The sequence below is a fragment of the Ambystoma mexicanum genome, unplaced genomic scaffold (assembly GCF_040938575.1).
Source record: "Ambystoma mexicanum isolate Mex_15411 unplaced genomic scaffold, UKY_AmexF1_1 Mex_scaf73, whole genome shotgun sequence".
Taxonomy (NCBI): domain Eukaryota; kingdom Metazoa; phylum Chordata; class Amphibia; order Caudata; family Ambystomatidae; genus Ambystoma; species Ambystoma mexicanum.
The window spans coordinates 23,788-41,365 of record NW_027182492.1 but is presented as its reverse complement, the minus strand read 5'-3'; the positions used below and the strand labels follow the sequence as shown (position 1 = coordinate 41,365).

Sequence of the window (17,578 nt, the reverse complement as noted above, 5' to 3'; positions counted from 1 at the left end):
CACAACTCAAAGATGAGCAACAAAGCATTTTCCTAGAAGTAACTAAAGAAATTGAACATGGTTTGCATGAAAAACTTGTAGCTGTCAACATTATAAACCCGTACTCTTCTATGTAAGTGGTGAAGCTGGGTCAGGCAAAACATTCTTAATAAAAATCATCAGCAAATTCCTACAAAAATTTACAAACAACAAGCTTCCAGCTGTTGTAACAGCCCCAACAGGTTTTTCTGCCTAAACATATGAGGTTTTACTTTACACAGACGACTACTCCTTCCAGTAGAACACCAAAACAAATAAGAGTACTACAACCTTTCAACAAATGCTTCTATGGAGCTATTCAGAACTCTGAAACAAATGAAAATGCTCCCAATAGATGAGGTGTGTGACAATCTATATCACTTAAGTAACTTGCAACAAAGCATCCAACAGTGATCACTGACCTGGCCAGCAGGCAATCCTCAATGACAGGAAAATCCCCCTGAGGATTTTACCCCTGTGTGCCTGCTGTGGAACAGGATCAGAGGGGAGCAACCTCCCCAGGGAAACCCACTGGAGAATAAAACGCTGGACTGGATTAGGGAGCATAGATGATGGCTCTCTTCTTCGGATCTCACGATCGGAGCTGAGTTGGTTCGGCGTTCTCACACGACTGGCTGGAAGTCTTCGACTAACAGAAAGAAGGCACAGCAAGTAAGTAAGTGAAAGTCTCGATAACCTAAGGTAGAAGAGAAAGAAAGATTGGGTTTGGCACCTGTGGTTTGCTAGTTACTTCCCCGGACTAGTGACAGCTGAGGAATTAGTGACGTGTCACTGTTTTCATGAGAGAGAAGCGAATCCTGAAACCCAAAGAAAGAATGAGAGAAATTCCTACTCTGAAGTCTAAATCTCTCCCTGTCTACTTCACTTACAGAGTTAGTCCCATGGACTAGTTGGAATGCTTCTGCGCCGCGGGGTGTGGTGTTCGACTGAAGCAGAGGAGTTCCCTGTGAGTGGGTTCTGAAAGGAGAAAAGGGTTAGAAAGGAACGGAAAGCATGAAAGAGCTCTAGCTCGGATGAAGACTCCACTCCCGTTCTTACTTCCGGCTAGAGGAACAGGGATAATGCTGTGCTTTGGATTCAGAACTGCAAGAGTGGAAGGAGCGCTGGCATAGCAGTTGCTTTGTGAAGACGAAAGGTAAGTAAGTTGAAAGAAGTACAGAATGCTTTGATAATCAGATTCCCTCGACTACGAACTTACAGAGCGTCTTCTAAGGGAGTAGCGACGCAAGTGTAATCCGGAACTGCCAGCATATAACGAGACACCTGATTCAAGGTAGGCGGATCTTCCGCAGAGGCTGGAGGGGATGTGCAAAGCGTAAAGAATGGCGCAAGTCGGTGGCCATGTCGGAATTCCTAAGTACAGCAGCAAAACGAACACGGCCGCACGCCACAAAGACCAGCGGCGGTAGTGAGATGTAACAAGGTGAGCATGGTCTCCAAGCTAATGTTGGCTTTGATTCACCTCTGATTGCGAGAGGTCCTTAAAACGGACTACACACAACTCTTTGGAGGAAAACACGTTATTGTTTTCGGAGATCTCCTACAATCAACACCAGTGAAAAGTGAAACTATTTTTAAAACCCTAGGACACAAACAGTGCCGTAACACACTTGGCAGCATAGGAAATGTAAATCTCTTGCAACATTTCCAATACAGAGAACTAACTCAAAACATGCATCAGTCTGCAGACCTCACCTTTGCTAACATTTTAAAAAGCATTCTGATTGGTCTTCTTTCTAAAGATGCACAATCTTTCTTAAATAATAGACTCATTAATTTGCTGTATGGACATGAGCCATCTGCCCTGATGTCATGTAACAATTAGCACACAAACATGTAAAATATATGTCCTTAATGCCAACCCTAGCAAGCTGTGCACAATTCAATGAGACAATGTTAAAATAAGAAATGCAACCAATAGTGCATATTAACTGCACAGACAAACTGGAAGTGCATGGCATGACACTCCCTATGTGTCAACAAGCAACTGAATAACTTAGAAAACTGTATCTACAACACAGCTGGTTTGGAGAAAATGTTAACATTGTTTTTAAACTATAGAGTAATTCTGAAACATAACCTTGTTATGGAACATGGTTTAGTTAATGGAGCGCTTGGAACAGTTGTTGGCTTCCAGACGTCTCCACGTGACAACAACATTCAGTTTGTCAACATCCACTTTGACAACCTTTCAGAAGTTAAAAGCATAGCACGCTCAACAGCACGATTCCTTCGTTTTAAAGACATGTATGTACTCAGAGAACAATTATGTCTCTTGCATATGCAGTTACTATTCACAAATTGCAAGGTCTAAGCCTAGATCAAGCATTGATTGACATTAGCAGCACAGTCTTTAAAGAAGGTATGAGTTACGTAGCACTATCATGCCTACATGCACTTGAAGGACTATTTCTAGTCAATTCTGATACAAGCAAAGACAAGGCTGACATTCCTTGCATCGTGGAGTACCACAGACTGCATACACTCTACACACCCCATCTTGATATGTATCCCTTTCCTCAGAAAGGAAAACTTGTTAAAAGAAAAGTAATGCAAAGATAATTTATAAGAGATCTCCCAACAGAACCACCAAAGAAAGTGAAAACAGCTGCTACTCCTTCAAATAACACAACCACGAAACTATGTAGTGCAAATGCAAGTGCACATCCAACAGCACAAGCAAAGAGAAATAGGTCTTCTAAAAAAACAAGCGGAGGTCCAGCAAATGAAACAGACACAGAACCCTCTGGTCATTTACATTTTCCAACACAACTGGTGTAAATTGCTATGCAAATGCAGCAATCAATCTTCTGTTCCAATTGCCACGAATTGTTCAAAACATTTACTTGAACGGCACAGACCAGTTGTGTTTGCAAATGTTCCTCCTTCATAGAAATGTAACAAACAATCCTAACAAGACTTACAGTGTCTCAGGAATAAGGCATGCATTGGACTACTGTGCGGAAAATGGTAAGATTCACCATAAACACACAGGAAGATCCACATGAAATTCTAATGTACTTACTTCAAGTACTAGAAAGCAAAAATATACTATAAATGAGATCTTCCAGATTGCATATACGTGGAAACATGCATGCACTCTCTGCAACCATGATGCACTGGAGCAAGTCCCTAATGAACGATTTGTATTCTTAACTATACCCAATAATGAATCCGTTCCATTTCAGCAGCAGGTGCAAAATGCAAATCATGGCATATTATGTACTTTTTGCAATGCAGACAATCGTTCCACCTTACACATAAACTCACATAGGCAATATGTAATAGTAATGCTTTTAAGGTACAACGCAGATGGTACCAAAAACAACTGCAAGCTTACTAGCTCTACACACGGGCAAGTGTCTCTTGGCAAGAAAACCTTCACAACAGTAGGCATAATCTACCACATTGGTGCCACAACCACTGTTGGTCACTATACTGCATACATTAAAAAAAAGATATGATTGGTTTGAATGCAATGACACCTCCATTACTCTAAAACGTAGATTACCAGCAAATCTAACACATGCCCACGTAATATTCCTTAAACCTAAATTTAGTCACTGACCTATAAAACTATCATAGGTTACTGCACAACAGACACCAACTGGTATGTAAGTGCTAAAAACAATACCGTTCAGAACTGTAAAAGTATAAAAAGTATAAAAAGTATAATAAGTATAAAAACTTAGCATGCACCAACTGGTATGTGAATATGCTGCAATGCTGTTTGCAAAATGGAAAACCATTTCAATATGCCAACAGATGTGCATGTTGTACATTTTTCGTAATACTATACAGTTTTTTCCTCAATAGCCCAATGATTATGTACACAGAAACAACAAACATTTCAATGTGCCAACAGATGTGCATGTTGTACATTTTTCATAATACTATACAGTTTTTTCCTCAATAGCCCAATGATTATGTACACAGAAACAACAACTGTGCAAAACACATTGCTTCATCCAGAGTACTTAACATGTCCTGATTATGAGCGTCTACAAACTCTAGTCACTAACCTGTAAAACGATCAACCGTTTAGAAAGCGCCAACTGCTGTCTAACTGCACCCATAACACTGCAATGTTACTTTCCAATAGTAAGTAGTTGGAATCCACCATCAAGAGTGAAAGTGCTTCAAACCATACCCTTCTAAACTATAAAACTATCAACAGTTAAAATACGCCAACTGGTATCTAACTGCAACTATAATACTGCAATATTTGTTTCCAATAGTGAAAGACTTGAAATCCACCAACAGGAATGAAAGTGCTTGAAAACATACCCTGCACAACTGTAAAACTGTGAACAGTTAGAACACGCCAACTGTATCTAACTGCACCCATAATACTGGAATATTAGTTATCAATAGTGGGAAAGTTAAAAACCACCAGCAAGAATGAAAGTGCTTCAAAACATGCCCTTCAAGACTCTTAAACTATCAACAGTCAGAATATGCCAACTGGTATCTGACTTCACCCATAGTACTGCAATATTACTTCCAATACTGAAACAGTTCAAATCCACCATCAGGAATGAAAGTGCTTCAAAACATACCCTTGAAAAAATGTAAAACTATCAACAGTTAGAATGTGGCAACTGGTATTTAACTACAGCCATACCACCACCACTTTCGAAAAGCAAACCATGTATACCATTTCAATTCCTCCTACAGCAACTTATTTATGCACCTTGAACATTCCTGTAAGTATTACACAATTCAGACAAACCTAGTGTGACACGTAACATCAAATAACTGTACTAGTTTGTTTTAAATCCTACATGGATTTCTTTTCCCGCAGACCCAATGATTATGCAACCAAACATAACAAGTGTGCAAAACGCACAGTAATGTTGTTTGAAGCATAGTACTTGTAATGTACTAATTATGAGGGTCTAAAATATGTGAGATTGTGTGCAATGCGACATTGTGTAGTACCTTACCTAACATATTAAGCTATTTTTTCACACAGAAAGAAGGAAAGATTTCTCCTGCATTACCATGTACAACAAAGTCCATGTACAACAAAGTCAATCTGTGCCCGCAATGGTACATCAATGAAAAGTACAATTTCCAATTCAATGGTATTGTGTCACTGTGTTCCAAAAAAGTATACACTGGCTATACAGTATGTATAATGAATTAGCCAAATTCCATTTCTGTACACGTATTATTACAACATTTGTGGCCATGTGGCCAGATTCTTGGGTGCATGGCCGTATTATGCTGTGATGGTTGTGGCCAGTCCCTAGACTCTTGGGTCCATGGCCGGAGGCCGTAGGCCATGCACATCACAGCATAATACGGCCATGCACCCAAGAATCTGGCCACTGGCCTCAACCAACACACAACAATCTGCCCTTAACTTCCCAATTTAAGCACCATCTGCAGATATCAAAGTAGACCGTCAACCCTATTTTTCACCAATGGCAATATCCCCAAATCATCTAGATTCCACTTCCCTACTTTAAGAAGCTCTCTTGCACTCACCAAATAACCCCAAACATGTTTCTCAACTACCGACCAAACACTACCTACTGCAATAGTTGTAGGTAAATTCCTGCTTGCATGGCCTTATGGCACTACACTAGTTGTACCAGTGCCTAGATTCTTGGGTGCATGACCTATTTTAAACCTATGCAAACATCCTCATATCATCTACATTCCACTCCCCTACGCTAATGACCCCTGCCTGCAGTCACTAGATAAACTGTCTGCCCAAGGTCCTATCTGCGGACTACCACAGTGTCTGCGGACTTCCACGCCCTAAATGCTCTTCTTCCACCTAAACAAATACATTATATCAACCATCTTTCAATCCTACACCCTTCCCAGCCCCTCTCCCCAACACCAAATGCCCCAAAACATGTTTCCCAGCTCTGTTCCCTACCGTGCTATCCACAGATATCCGTGGACATAACATGGCAGGCGTTTCGGAAAAATATGACGCACATCACGCTTTTCACCAGCCAATCAGTGGGCATGTTGTATGTCCGCGGGCATGACGGTGCCCTCCGGACCAGTTGGAGTCCTGTCTGCGGAGCAAACAGGTGATTGGATCAGCGGAGCATACCCGGATATCCCTAATTTGTTGGGACCTACATTTTGCCTGTTTTAAAGGAAAGTACTTGGCGGATATACACCAAATTTACAAAAGCACGTTCTTAGGACCAACCCGCCACTTTTACCGCAAATTTGGTGCAAATTCGTCCAGCAGTTTGGCCTGTAGGCATGAGCAAAATTTTTTTTCCATTGCGTCTATAGAAAAAAGAAAAATAAATATGGGACACCCACTATAAGTGCCCCCCCTCCCCTCGTGACGAAACCTCACAAAACTTGGCAAAAAAATTCTGAGCGGGTCATATACATCTTTTTTTTATCAAAGTTTGGTAAGGATTCGTCCAGGGGGAGGGAAGTTATAAGCCACCCAAAAAGTGCTCTTCCTATGAGATGACCAACTTAAGCATAACTACGCGGTCACTGCCGCAGGCCATGTAATGCATAATGAGCATAAGATATACAGTGTAAAGATGCAATCTACTGTGGGCGCAGATACCATGTATATGTACTTTAAAGTGGAAGTACTGGCATATATTGTCGATACAGGCATCAGGAAGTGTGTTTATAGTGGCAATGCTGGTATATATTGTGGCAGAAGCATCATCACAATGTTTTGTAATATGCTCCTGTACACTGTTTGTGAACATGCATCTAATGATTTGTTTCATGTTACCCACCAGAACAGATTGTAAATAGTATGACTTTAAAATGCACCATTTCAATACATTATATGCACACTGTTCTTGGGGAAAGACCCTCCATCCCCTAAACTAGACTAGTTTGATTCCAGCTTCCACAAATTAAGGGGAAATAGCCATACTCTACGTTTAAAATAACAAACAGCCTTAACTGCTCTCAAATTCTATACCTGTATAAGTGTGAGAGAAATAAGTAATGCTACATAGAAAACAATGGATGTGCAGCTGAAACAATGTCTGTTTTCTTGGATTCCTTATTCGATAGTGACTGACATCCCCAATGAGCCAACAACTGAGGCCAGTTCATTAGAGGTCCTACTGGTCGCCCCTTTACTCCTTCCTGGGTCACAGGCCATTCTCTCATCATTCTGCCCTACAAACACTCCATTGTTGTTGATGGGTCTGTTCTGGTGCGCTGGCACACTGTCACTGCTTCTCTGGCATTGCTTTTGCATTGGTGAACTTACACACTGATCCATTAACAGCAATACAAACACATATCACCACGCATTTGTGTTTTGTTTTATGGATTTATATGTTTTACATTTATTTTAATCTGAAATCAAAAGTATATCTGGCTTAAACTGTGTACTGACAAGGCCAAATAACTTATGGTAGGTGCCAGGCTAAAGCTTTAGAACTCTGCCTGGTGCCTATCTAGTATGGGTGCTCCTCCACACTTGTTGCCTTTCTTCACTATGTCTATTTACTCAAAGTTCCTCAGCTTTCTAATTGCTTACAGCTCCTATTTCATATCACGTTAAGCTCTTAGGAGTATTCGTCCCTTTCTTCCTTCTAATCTTTATACCCCTATAGTCACTACTGCCATTGTCTCTCATTTGGACAGAGGTAATTCCCTTAGGGTCTGATTAACTATGATTTGCACTGGAGCAAATGAGGAGATGGCTTTGAGCATCTGCTCATTTGCTCAAGGGTTCTTCCCATGTCTGATCCCCTCTCACCCTTCTTTGTTTCCTGTAATGGCTGTCATTTTGTGACAGAATCTCCATTAAGATCCTGTGTCTGGTGTATGTATCGTTTTTGAATGACACAAGCATATGATGATTCTTAAGTCCCTTTGGAGCCAACTTATTTCACCAAATCTACTATCGAAGCCTACTTTTCACCAACACATTATTTACAGATGATAATTTAATTTTCACTTGCACATGGATGTAAAAATATGCCTGTTTACCTGGTGGGTTTCCTGGAGTCCTTGCCTTTTGCCTCTCCCTTCGTCAGTACCAGAGCCAAGATGCCTTTCTGGGAAGGTCCTCTCAATACATCATATATCATAGCATACCAAACATGGACACTTTCACCATGGAGAGTAAAAAATCATAATTTCTGGGCCCTTTTTCTGAAATCTTTGACTGGAAGGGTTTATATCTGGGGATGAAATTGAGGCAGTGCTTGGTCAGCTGAAAAGTGGGAAACCTCTGGTAAAAATGGTTCCCTGCAAAATGCTGGAATGAAATAGGGAAGATGGTGAGATTGTGCAAACAGGACATTTTCAGAGAGAACAAAGGCTAGAGAGAGAAGTCCCTGGACTTGGGAGAGGTAACAAATAATTCAATAGAACCACAGATCAGGAGAAACATTTGCCTCATACAGCCCATCAATTTAGTCAATGCAGCAATAATGGTAAGAGTTTTGGTGAAGCATGTCCTTGAGAAAAATTAAGGATTGATCCACATTGATCAAAGTAGATTAATTTCACTGCAATCCAGAAGGCTTAACCCAAAAATGCATTACCATACAGAATTGGTGTCCTCTATCAAGGATGTCACTTGGCTCAGAAAAAGAATCAGACTCCTAGAAAGTACCTATATATTTGAGCTTTTGAAGCATCTGGGATTCGACCAAGAATTTCTACAATGTATCCAGTGGCAATTTAAGGGTTTATGCGTAACTATCACAAAGGTTTTTCCTGATTGGTGTGACTAGACAGGGCTAACCTGCGGCTTCCACTGAAAACTTAAACCTTTGAGAAATGTTGAAAAGAGGGACACTGCGGGGAAAGATTTAACTGTACCTCTGGAAGTGGGGTCCAGATATTGCTGTATGTTGAAAACACTGGTATGTGGGTATTCTGCTGTTGTCAGGACTGAGGGTCATAGGTAAAATGCAGGTATTTGTCAGGTGTTCCTGTCAGAGCATTGATTGAAGTATGTTAATGATATTCTCGGTGTATAGAAAATAGGAGCCTATCTTCAGGCCATCCATGCTGGTTATGGTAAATGAAGAATTCAAGCAATGGTGGTACAACAACAGAGATAATTTTTTGGGAAAATTGTAAAATAGTATTTGATTTATTGTAATGTTCTCCAATCAATAATGCAAATTTAAAATGGCTTTACACTGAAATATCAATGCATTAATGTTGAACAGACAAACCAGATTTTCCAGGAAAAACGTACTATGTTGTAGGCAGCAATGAAAGAAAACGGTAATGCAAAGACGCTTATTTATTTATGCTGTCATTTGAAAGGGAACATGCAGACCTACACAACTTTATTTTTAGTATTCTGAAAGAAAATGATAGACGGGATGTGCATAACAAATCTGAGTTTAATCTGTTGGCAGGCCTAAAATGTATTAGATTGCCATTACCAGTAAAACTGACAAAAATTGTGAATTTTCCTTTTACGTGCACGTAATCTCGGATTTGTCAAGTTAGTTGGAACTCTGAAATGGTTGTGCAAGTGTCAGCTTTCTTGAAATCAGGAATGCAAAGGCCCCATTATCGATCACTTTGACCAAGGCATTAAAAACGCAAATGGCACAGCTGTGTTTATTTTAGAAAATAGGTCTGTTTTCAAAATACAAAAAACAAGTCAAAATGAATTCCAGAACCAGAGTTTTCATACTCATGCTAAATTGATGTGGAAGACCACCCAGGAAATACATTGATATGTGTCTGGTGGGGTACAACTTCAAAAGAAGCAGATGCCTACACATACCACAATCTCCGACGTTAGCAGATCAGGAAGCCTCATGTAGAATGTGTTTGCTCCAATGGGCCTCATCCATAAAAGAATAGCTTACCAATACATGCTTTTGTTAAATGAGAAAGTTCAAACAGATGGTTTCTGTTATTAAAGGGGCAAGCTACTGAAGTGAAAAGCAAATCAGATCATGTATGTCCAAAATCAACATTTAAAAAATATCCATTCACAAATCCTGGCTTATTAAACACAAATACAGATTTAGATTCCATGGGAAAACACAGATCAAATGAACAAAAAATATACATTAAAATGTATGATTTATTAATACATATTAATATGTTGATAACTTTGTTATGCATGCAGTCACAAAAACATAAAGGAGGTCTGAATTCAGAATATTCATGTGGATCTGAATATATACATTTTATTAACATCACATGTGCATATAGGGAATTATAAGGAAAATAAATATTTCAGACCAATTTTGATTTCACATTCCGGAGGGGAGTGCTAACACATTCTCTTATAGAAAAGGGAATTCATTGGGTCAACGAAATCAAGAAGGTGTAACGCTCGCCTGATTCCCGTAGAGGCGCCGGTCTTGACTGGGCTTATACCGTATCTGCAAAGGTGATGTGTAACACACGGCTGGCTCTTTGGGCTGGACTTCTGTGCACTGTATGTCTGACTTGAAGGGTAAGATGTCTGCAGATAGAAAATATGGGATTAAGGAAATGGGTTATTGAATGTCTCTCTCTTCTTCCCTTTCTCTTCTCCTGTAGATCCCCAAAGGTTAACACTCTCACCTTAGGTAAGTGAACGCGGTGCTCTCCATCTGCCTCGGGGCAGGGTGCTGTAACCAGTTTCTTCACTGGATAAGCGGAGCAGGCCTCTTGACTTCAGAGGACTGCTGTCCGTCGTTTACTGCACGAACGGTAAGTTTCGAGTAATTCTTCAAAGTCTTTAGTAATGATGTTTCTTGTTTTGCAGGGTTCCGGCGATGGCGGTTGACGGGCTGAAGTGAGTTGAAGATGGAGCCCGTGTGATGAATAGAAGCGCCTGGAAGCACGTAAGTAAGCGCTTGTTGCCTGCTTCACGATGCGCTCTAACTGTCTTTTTATTTTGCAGGTACAAGTTCGGAGCGGCTGCAGGGTGCCGGAATACCCACTGGGTTAGATGTGGAAAGGAGTAATGGCACGTGAGTATTAAAGTTCCCCAATGTCTTTAAACGCACCTTGTTTTGTCTTTCAGATGCGGGATGCAGCGCCGAAGGCCTCCGGAGCGTGCAAAGAGTTGGTAAGCTTTTGTCTTTCAGATGCCGGAATGCAGTGTGAAGACCTCCGGAGCGCACGAAGAGTAGGTAAGCCTTTGTCTTTCAGATGCCGGAATGCAGCGCGAGGCGTTGGTGACAGCCGATGGACCAGGTAAGTGAAGAGCTGTCACTGAAGACAGTAATGCTAACCTGTTCTTTCTTGTCTTTATAGGTGTTGCTGAAGACTGGATTCAGGATGGTAAGCCTTTTTCCTTAGGCCCAGGATCAGATGCAGAAGACACGATGAGCGTTCTGCTGCAGAGGATGCAGAATAACGCAAAGCAAGATTCATCCATCGGGTGTGGTTTAAATAGCCTCCTGTAGTGCTTAGGTGTCTCCTTCCACAGCCACGCCTAGGTAAGAAAAGAGTTCCTGCTTTCCAGAAGAGTTCCAGTGTTCTGAATCTAGGGAGTGGCTCCTGCCCCACCCAACAGGAAAAGTAGTTCCAAACAGAAGAGGATCAGAGGCTGAACTGGCAGGCAAGTAAGCAGCATGGTCTGCTGCAGTTAAGTCCACCCAAGCATTATGAGCCCGGCGCTTCCAGCGCTGGGACTGGGCATATTTATGAGCCTGGTGCCACTGGCGCCAGGACTGGGTCCAAAAGGTCCCAATTGGGACTGGTTGGCACTCGGAACCTGGGTTATGGATCTGCTTCCAAGGGAGTTGGGAAAACCCTGACCTTTTGGAAGCAGAGATCATGAAGCGCTGGGAAGTGTGTTTACAAGAAGGGAATCCAACAGACTCTGCCCTATTAAAATATTATGTATCAAATGATGATGTATAGGTGGAGTTTGTTAGATATTTGAACTCAAATCAAACACATAGGGAGAGATCAGAGATGTTAGGAAAGCACCACAGTTAGAGAGCCCGTCCAGCAGGAGCAAAGCAGATATAGCATTACAACTGGAAGCAGCTGATGGAAATCTCCTTAAGAGTGCCTTTTCCAGATGAAACTGAATGCAGATGCCTTCTCTGAGACAGAACCAGATTGCCTGAGTGGCATTTTGAAAGTGGGTGTACAAACTGAAAGGAGGAGTTTGACTGTTGGTGCTACTTGAAACTGGTTGATGTTCATACTTATTCTGGTCCTTTTAAAGATAAGCCAAAAGTAGGTACACTGACCCCAAATTATCTAGACAAATGTCCCAAGAATTAATTAAAGCCAGATAGCAATTAATGGTATTTTGGAGAACCCAGTTTACAAGCTATCACACTGAGAGGGGGTATATAGTTCAAGGCATATATGCTTTGTGATTGATAACTAATATTGAAACCCTTGGTAGGATCGCCATTATAAGGCTTTTCTCCAGCAATATGGATCTCTGGAGCCCAGCAAAATTCTGAATTGAAATGTGGAATGACAAGACTTTGTAATTTGTATCCACCATAGTCAATGAAGTGATTGAAATCTATTCCGTAATTATCACTTTGAGCAGGGGTTTTGAGAGGGGAACCTGATTCCTTGCGAATAGTCAGAGAGTAAGTCACTACTGCACCAGCCTTCCAAAAATAAACTGAATTTCTGAACACAAGCCTTTCAAATAATTGTAACCAAGTCAACCCCACAAAACATGCTTGTATCTATTCCCAAATGAGGAACCAATAGCAAATCACCAATAGTGTCCAACATTTAAGATTTAAATCTGTCCTGGAAGAAGAGAGCCATGTGTTAAGTCAATATTTGTCTCTGATGCCAACACTTGTGAATGGTTTCAGAGAAAAATAAGTGGCTTGTTTTCTTCCAAATGTTATAATGTTAATGGCATTGCCTTTTTGATTCAAATAATCAATGTCAATTTGTGTGTCTATATAATCTATTGTCTAGACTAGTCATTCATATTTGTTGTTCTAGGTGTGGATGTTTGTCTGAAATGGAATGAAAGCATTAGCAAGCCAATAGCAGGGAGGCAGGTTGTGTTTTGCTTTCTGTACAATAGCTGCCTGTATTCATTTAAATATTGTGGGGGACTTCCTTGAAATGGTATCTTTAATTCCTTGGTGTGTTATTTTACATTAAATGAGATATTCAGATTAAAATCAGCCTTTTTGTTGCCCAACATTGTGAGGTGGGATCGTTGTGGTGACGGTATATTAGATCAGGGATACTCCTCCATAAAAGAACCAATCACTAGAAATGTAAATATATCCTATATATAGACGTCATCACAACATAATCCCAGCAAAAGAAGATTTGACCAAAATATGCAACATGTATGGAATGATCTGCTCACTGAGACTCCAAGAAAAACCAAGAAGGCTACATGGCCTATAATGCCAAAAGGACTTTAAGAAGAAGAACACCTGGAAAGAGTCAGAGACAGAGAAGGAGCCTGGAGATCCTACAGATCTGGAAGAATATGAGGGGCTAGAGGTTCCCAAGAGAGCTGAAGAATTGAAACTGATGCAGGAGGTTGTACCAACCAGAGGGTGAGAATATCTGGTGTGGACTGTGAGAACCAGAAGATCACTATATCCCTAGGAGCATGATGAGCTCTGCCCATACACCCGAGAATGTCATGCATAGTAAGATGAGCAATATATTCCTGGGTGCCTTTAGGAAGTTAATCTAGCACTATATGCTTTGGGGAGTTTAAGGAGCTGTGCTGGGCACTATACCCTGAGAATTTATAAGGAAGTGAGCTGTGTACTAGATACCTTGGAGAGATCAACTGCGAACTGGGTGCTATAGCCCTGAAACTGTTGTTAGTGTCAAAAAGCATGCTGGGTGCTATATCCCTGAGACTGTCAAGTAGCAAACTGGGTGCTATAACCCTTGTGAAATTAGACAGCGAACCAGAGGGAGAGCAATATCCCTAACAGGCAGGTAGATCCCGATACTCTCTAGTTTATACCTGTGTTTTCCCCACGTTAAAACTTTTCATTGGAGATTTGCTTTCAGTTCCCTGTTTATCAACCAGGGCCAATAAATGACTTTACAGAAATGCTATTTTATTCATCTAAAATGTAAGCGGGGGGCAGGGGGGGAAATGGTTTTGTTTCACGATCCCGACACAGTCTAGTAAGCAGAGATTTGTGTTCTGAAAATAATCCCAGTAACGTGCTACAGCATGCACATGTGATGACACTTTATGCAAGGTACGACACATGCAACTCTTACTGTAACGTAGGAACTCTATTGTAAACCTCTGCAAAGTTCTCTGTTATGGCATTTATATGGTCCCAATATTACCGCAGGACATTTGAACATTTAGGGGCTGAAACGGAATTGACTGATTCTGCTTCCAAAATTATCACCATCCATGGAGCACAATTCTTGGAATTCCCTTCTCTTTTTTACCATGGGCAGATGGGAACCAGGATGAGCTTTCACAGACCGGAATAGTAGGCTTCTCAGCCAATCAGGTAACGGAAGAATTCTGGCTGCCTCATTCTCTGGAGTGAGGGAAATGTTGGCCATTCATTGCATGCAGAACATTCCTAAACCCTCACCATACCCTGCCCCCCCAATTGGTGGAAATGTTCATACTCCCTGCTTGCCCTCAATTCTCTGGGTAGATTTATATCATGCATAGAATCAGTGGGCAGAAGGTGGGACTGCCTACAATTTCGTACCACCAAATCAAAGCTAGGAGGTTGCACCGTTGCATGTAGGACAGAAACACTCTGGAATAAAATACTAATCTGGTTGAGAACCACTCTGGACAATTATACATTTCGAAATAGCATATGAAAACGCACATATTCAATCAAATTAGTAAAGATTTTGAATGGCCAAATACAGTGAGGTTCCCTTAAATTACTTCTCCTCGCGCCATCCTGCTACTTCAGTAGTAATAGTGTGCTTTAAAAGTTCACTATAATATAACATAACATAGGCGTGTTGTCATGTAGATGAATGTTAAAAACATAAAAGCTGTTGAATGGACTGTGACAGCTCTTGTAGAGTTTTCAGTTGTTTCTAAATAAATGCAAACCGTTTATTTACTTCCAGCACATACTGCTGTCTACCCATTCTACTTTCAAGCCTACACAGGGCACCCTCACCCATTTATCAAAGTAACTGACACATATTTCTGGAACATGCTCCTGCGTCACTCTCCTTTTTGCATATCACGTTTCACGTTATCATTACACGTGTTGCTCTGTTTCTGTTCTTTCTTGAAGTGTGCAACTCCCAAGTTTGGATTTGTAAAATTGTTCTACTCTGCTGTTCTCTAGTGCATACTGTCCCACGAAGACATACTAACGCTTGCCTTGCGTTAAAGGTGACAAGCTCGAGCTAAATATTGCAATTTAAGAATTTGATGGGTTTCACGGAAGCGTGTTTTAGCTCATGAAAAGCATAATTGTACCTCCCTGCCAAGTTTCCCAGTTCCATGCATGCCACCTCTGGCAGTACTGATTTTTGCTTCCAATTTCATTCTGGAAATTGCAGTTTTGTTTTTCCCATTGCAAGGGTGGGCCTTCAAGTCCCGGCATGCAGTGCAACAAAAAAAACCTGGACAGACTGAAAGATTCCAAATGGAACAGAGAAACCTGGCCGCTTTGACAGCATGACAGTGGGCCGCATTACGACCCTAGCGGTAGAGGGTTAATGGCGCCGTAAAAGGTGCCGGCGCCGTTTACCCCGTACTGCCTCATTACGAGGTCCCCTCGCGGGACCCAGGAAGTAACGCCTGGTCAAACCAGGCATGCTTACCGGGTCCCGCAAGGGGAAGAGGGAGCAAACAACGGGCCAACTCATAATGGCCCGTTGTTTGCTCCCTCTCCCATTCCCATTCATCCCTATTGGGGCTGAAATGGGAATGGGGAAGGACCGGGTCCGGGTCCTTGGAGGGAGGAATTACCAGGCCTTCCGAACTCGGAATGGCCCGGTAATTCCTCATTCTGTGGACCCAGACCCGGACGCGATTTCGGCAGCAGCAATGCCGCCAATAGCGGCATGGCCACCGCCGAGGTCGTAATGAGGGCCAATCTGTGCTAGATGGACAGTTTGTTGGATATTGTCATTAGCCTACCATGCAGATGGCAAGAATGGATGTGAAGGCTCTATAGTTTTGATGCCCAAATTGGAGCTGGTGTTCCCCCTGTGTGACGATATCATTTATAGTTGCTTGATTCATGTGTTTGATGACATACTCACAGGGGAAAAGAATGGGTCTGAATCAAACAACAGCCATGACAGTTCACTGAGGAGCATGTTTCATGGTCTCTTTTTTATCTTCATCAGGTACCTGTGACCATGGTGGGCTTGCGAGTGTGGGGAGACCCTACGTGGTGCAGCTCAACTATAAAGGCTACAGCTACAGATATGGCGGCTGGGGAAAGGACTCCCTCCTGAACACCAAAAATAGTGACCTTTATTGGATAGCTCCGCTTGTAACCGATGGCCGCACTGCACAATTTGTCCGTATCTATCCAACCTTAGATGACCTTCTATTGTCTAGAAATCCTACAGACAAGTACCATTCTTCATACCCAGGCCAGGGAGGAGGGATGATTCTGTATAATAAGACTTTGTATTACAACAGCTTTAACAAAGGGGACATCTGCAAATATGATGTTCAAAGCAATATAAATGAATGCAAGACCTTCCCCAACGCAGCGTTCAACAACCGCTTCTCGTACTCTGGGGTAAGCTACCAGGATATAGACTTTTCTGGTGATGAAGCTGGGCTTTGGGTTATCTATGCCACAGAAGAGAGTGTTGGAGACATTGTGATTAGTAAATTGAATGCCAGCTCCCTGACCATAGAGAAGAGCTGGACCACCAACCTGTATAAGCGTGGGGTGTCCAACGCCTTCATGATCTGTGGGGTACTTTATGCAACACGGACATTAAACTCATTGAAGGAGGAGATATTCTACACGTATGACACCAAGACCAGTCAAGAAAGCAGGATGAACATTGTCATAGACAAGATGATGGGAACAGTTCAGAGCTTGAGCTACAATCCAAACGACCACAAGCTCTATATGTTCAATGATGCCTACGAGGTCACTTATGATGTTACCTTCAAAAAAGTTGTTCCACAAATTAAGAAGCCAAAATATTTTCCCACCCTTAAAAATGCTGAAATTACTTCGCACGGCATCTAGGAGGTGTGGATTTGGTGGCATGTTGCAGGACATGTCAGGATTATATGAATCCTGAATCTGTTTGCTAAACAGTCTATAATCTTGGGTATTTCTCTTGAGCTGTCAGCTGGGACTCTATTCATTGCCTGTTCCAAATCCATGATGTGCCTCACTGGATCACTGCCCCAGCAAGTCAAGCTCGTTCTGTGGACGGGAGCCTTAAGAAGCTTTTATTTGAAAATGTCAATGTGTGCGATTTAATCCTTTAAGAATGGTTTTCCTTCAATGCTGGAATCCACTTTAACAAATGTAATGATGCAGGTCAATTTGGTTACACAGTTGTCCAGTAATCTGCACGGCTTTTATGAGATGTTGCATGTATGGTAATAATAAAAATTCACTTACATTTTATATTTCACTTGAAAAGTGTCTCTTTGCATTTCATATTTGATTTGAAAATTGTCACTTCCATTGTT

The 17,578-nt window shown here is 41.6% G+C and overlaps 1 protein-coding gene across 1 annotated transcript in view; it reads left to right on the top strand.

Moving 5' to 3' along the window:
* LOC138562836 (olfactomedin-like) overlaps nucleotides 1-17,123 on the top strand; it is a 191,405-nt gene extending 174,282 nt beyond the window's left edge. Inside the window, exon 6 of the mRNA XM_069642809.1 lies at nucleotides 16,255-17,123. Within this exon, the coding sequence (XP_069498910.1) occupies nucleotides 16,255-17,123 (869 nt within the window). The remainder of the gene's footprint in view (nucleotides 1-16,254) is intronic.
* Nucleotides 17,124-17,578: the final 455 nt, after the last annotated feature.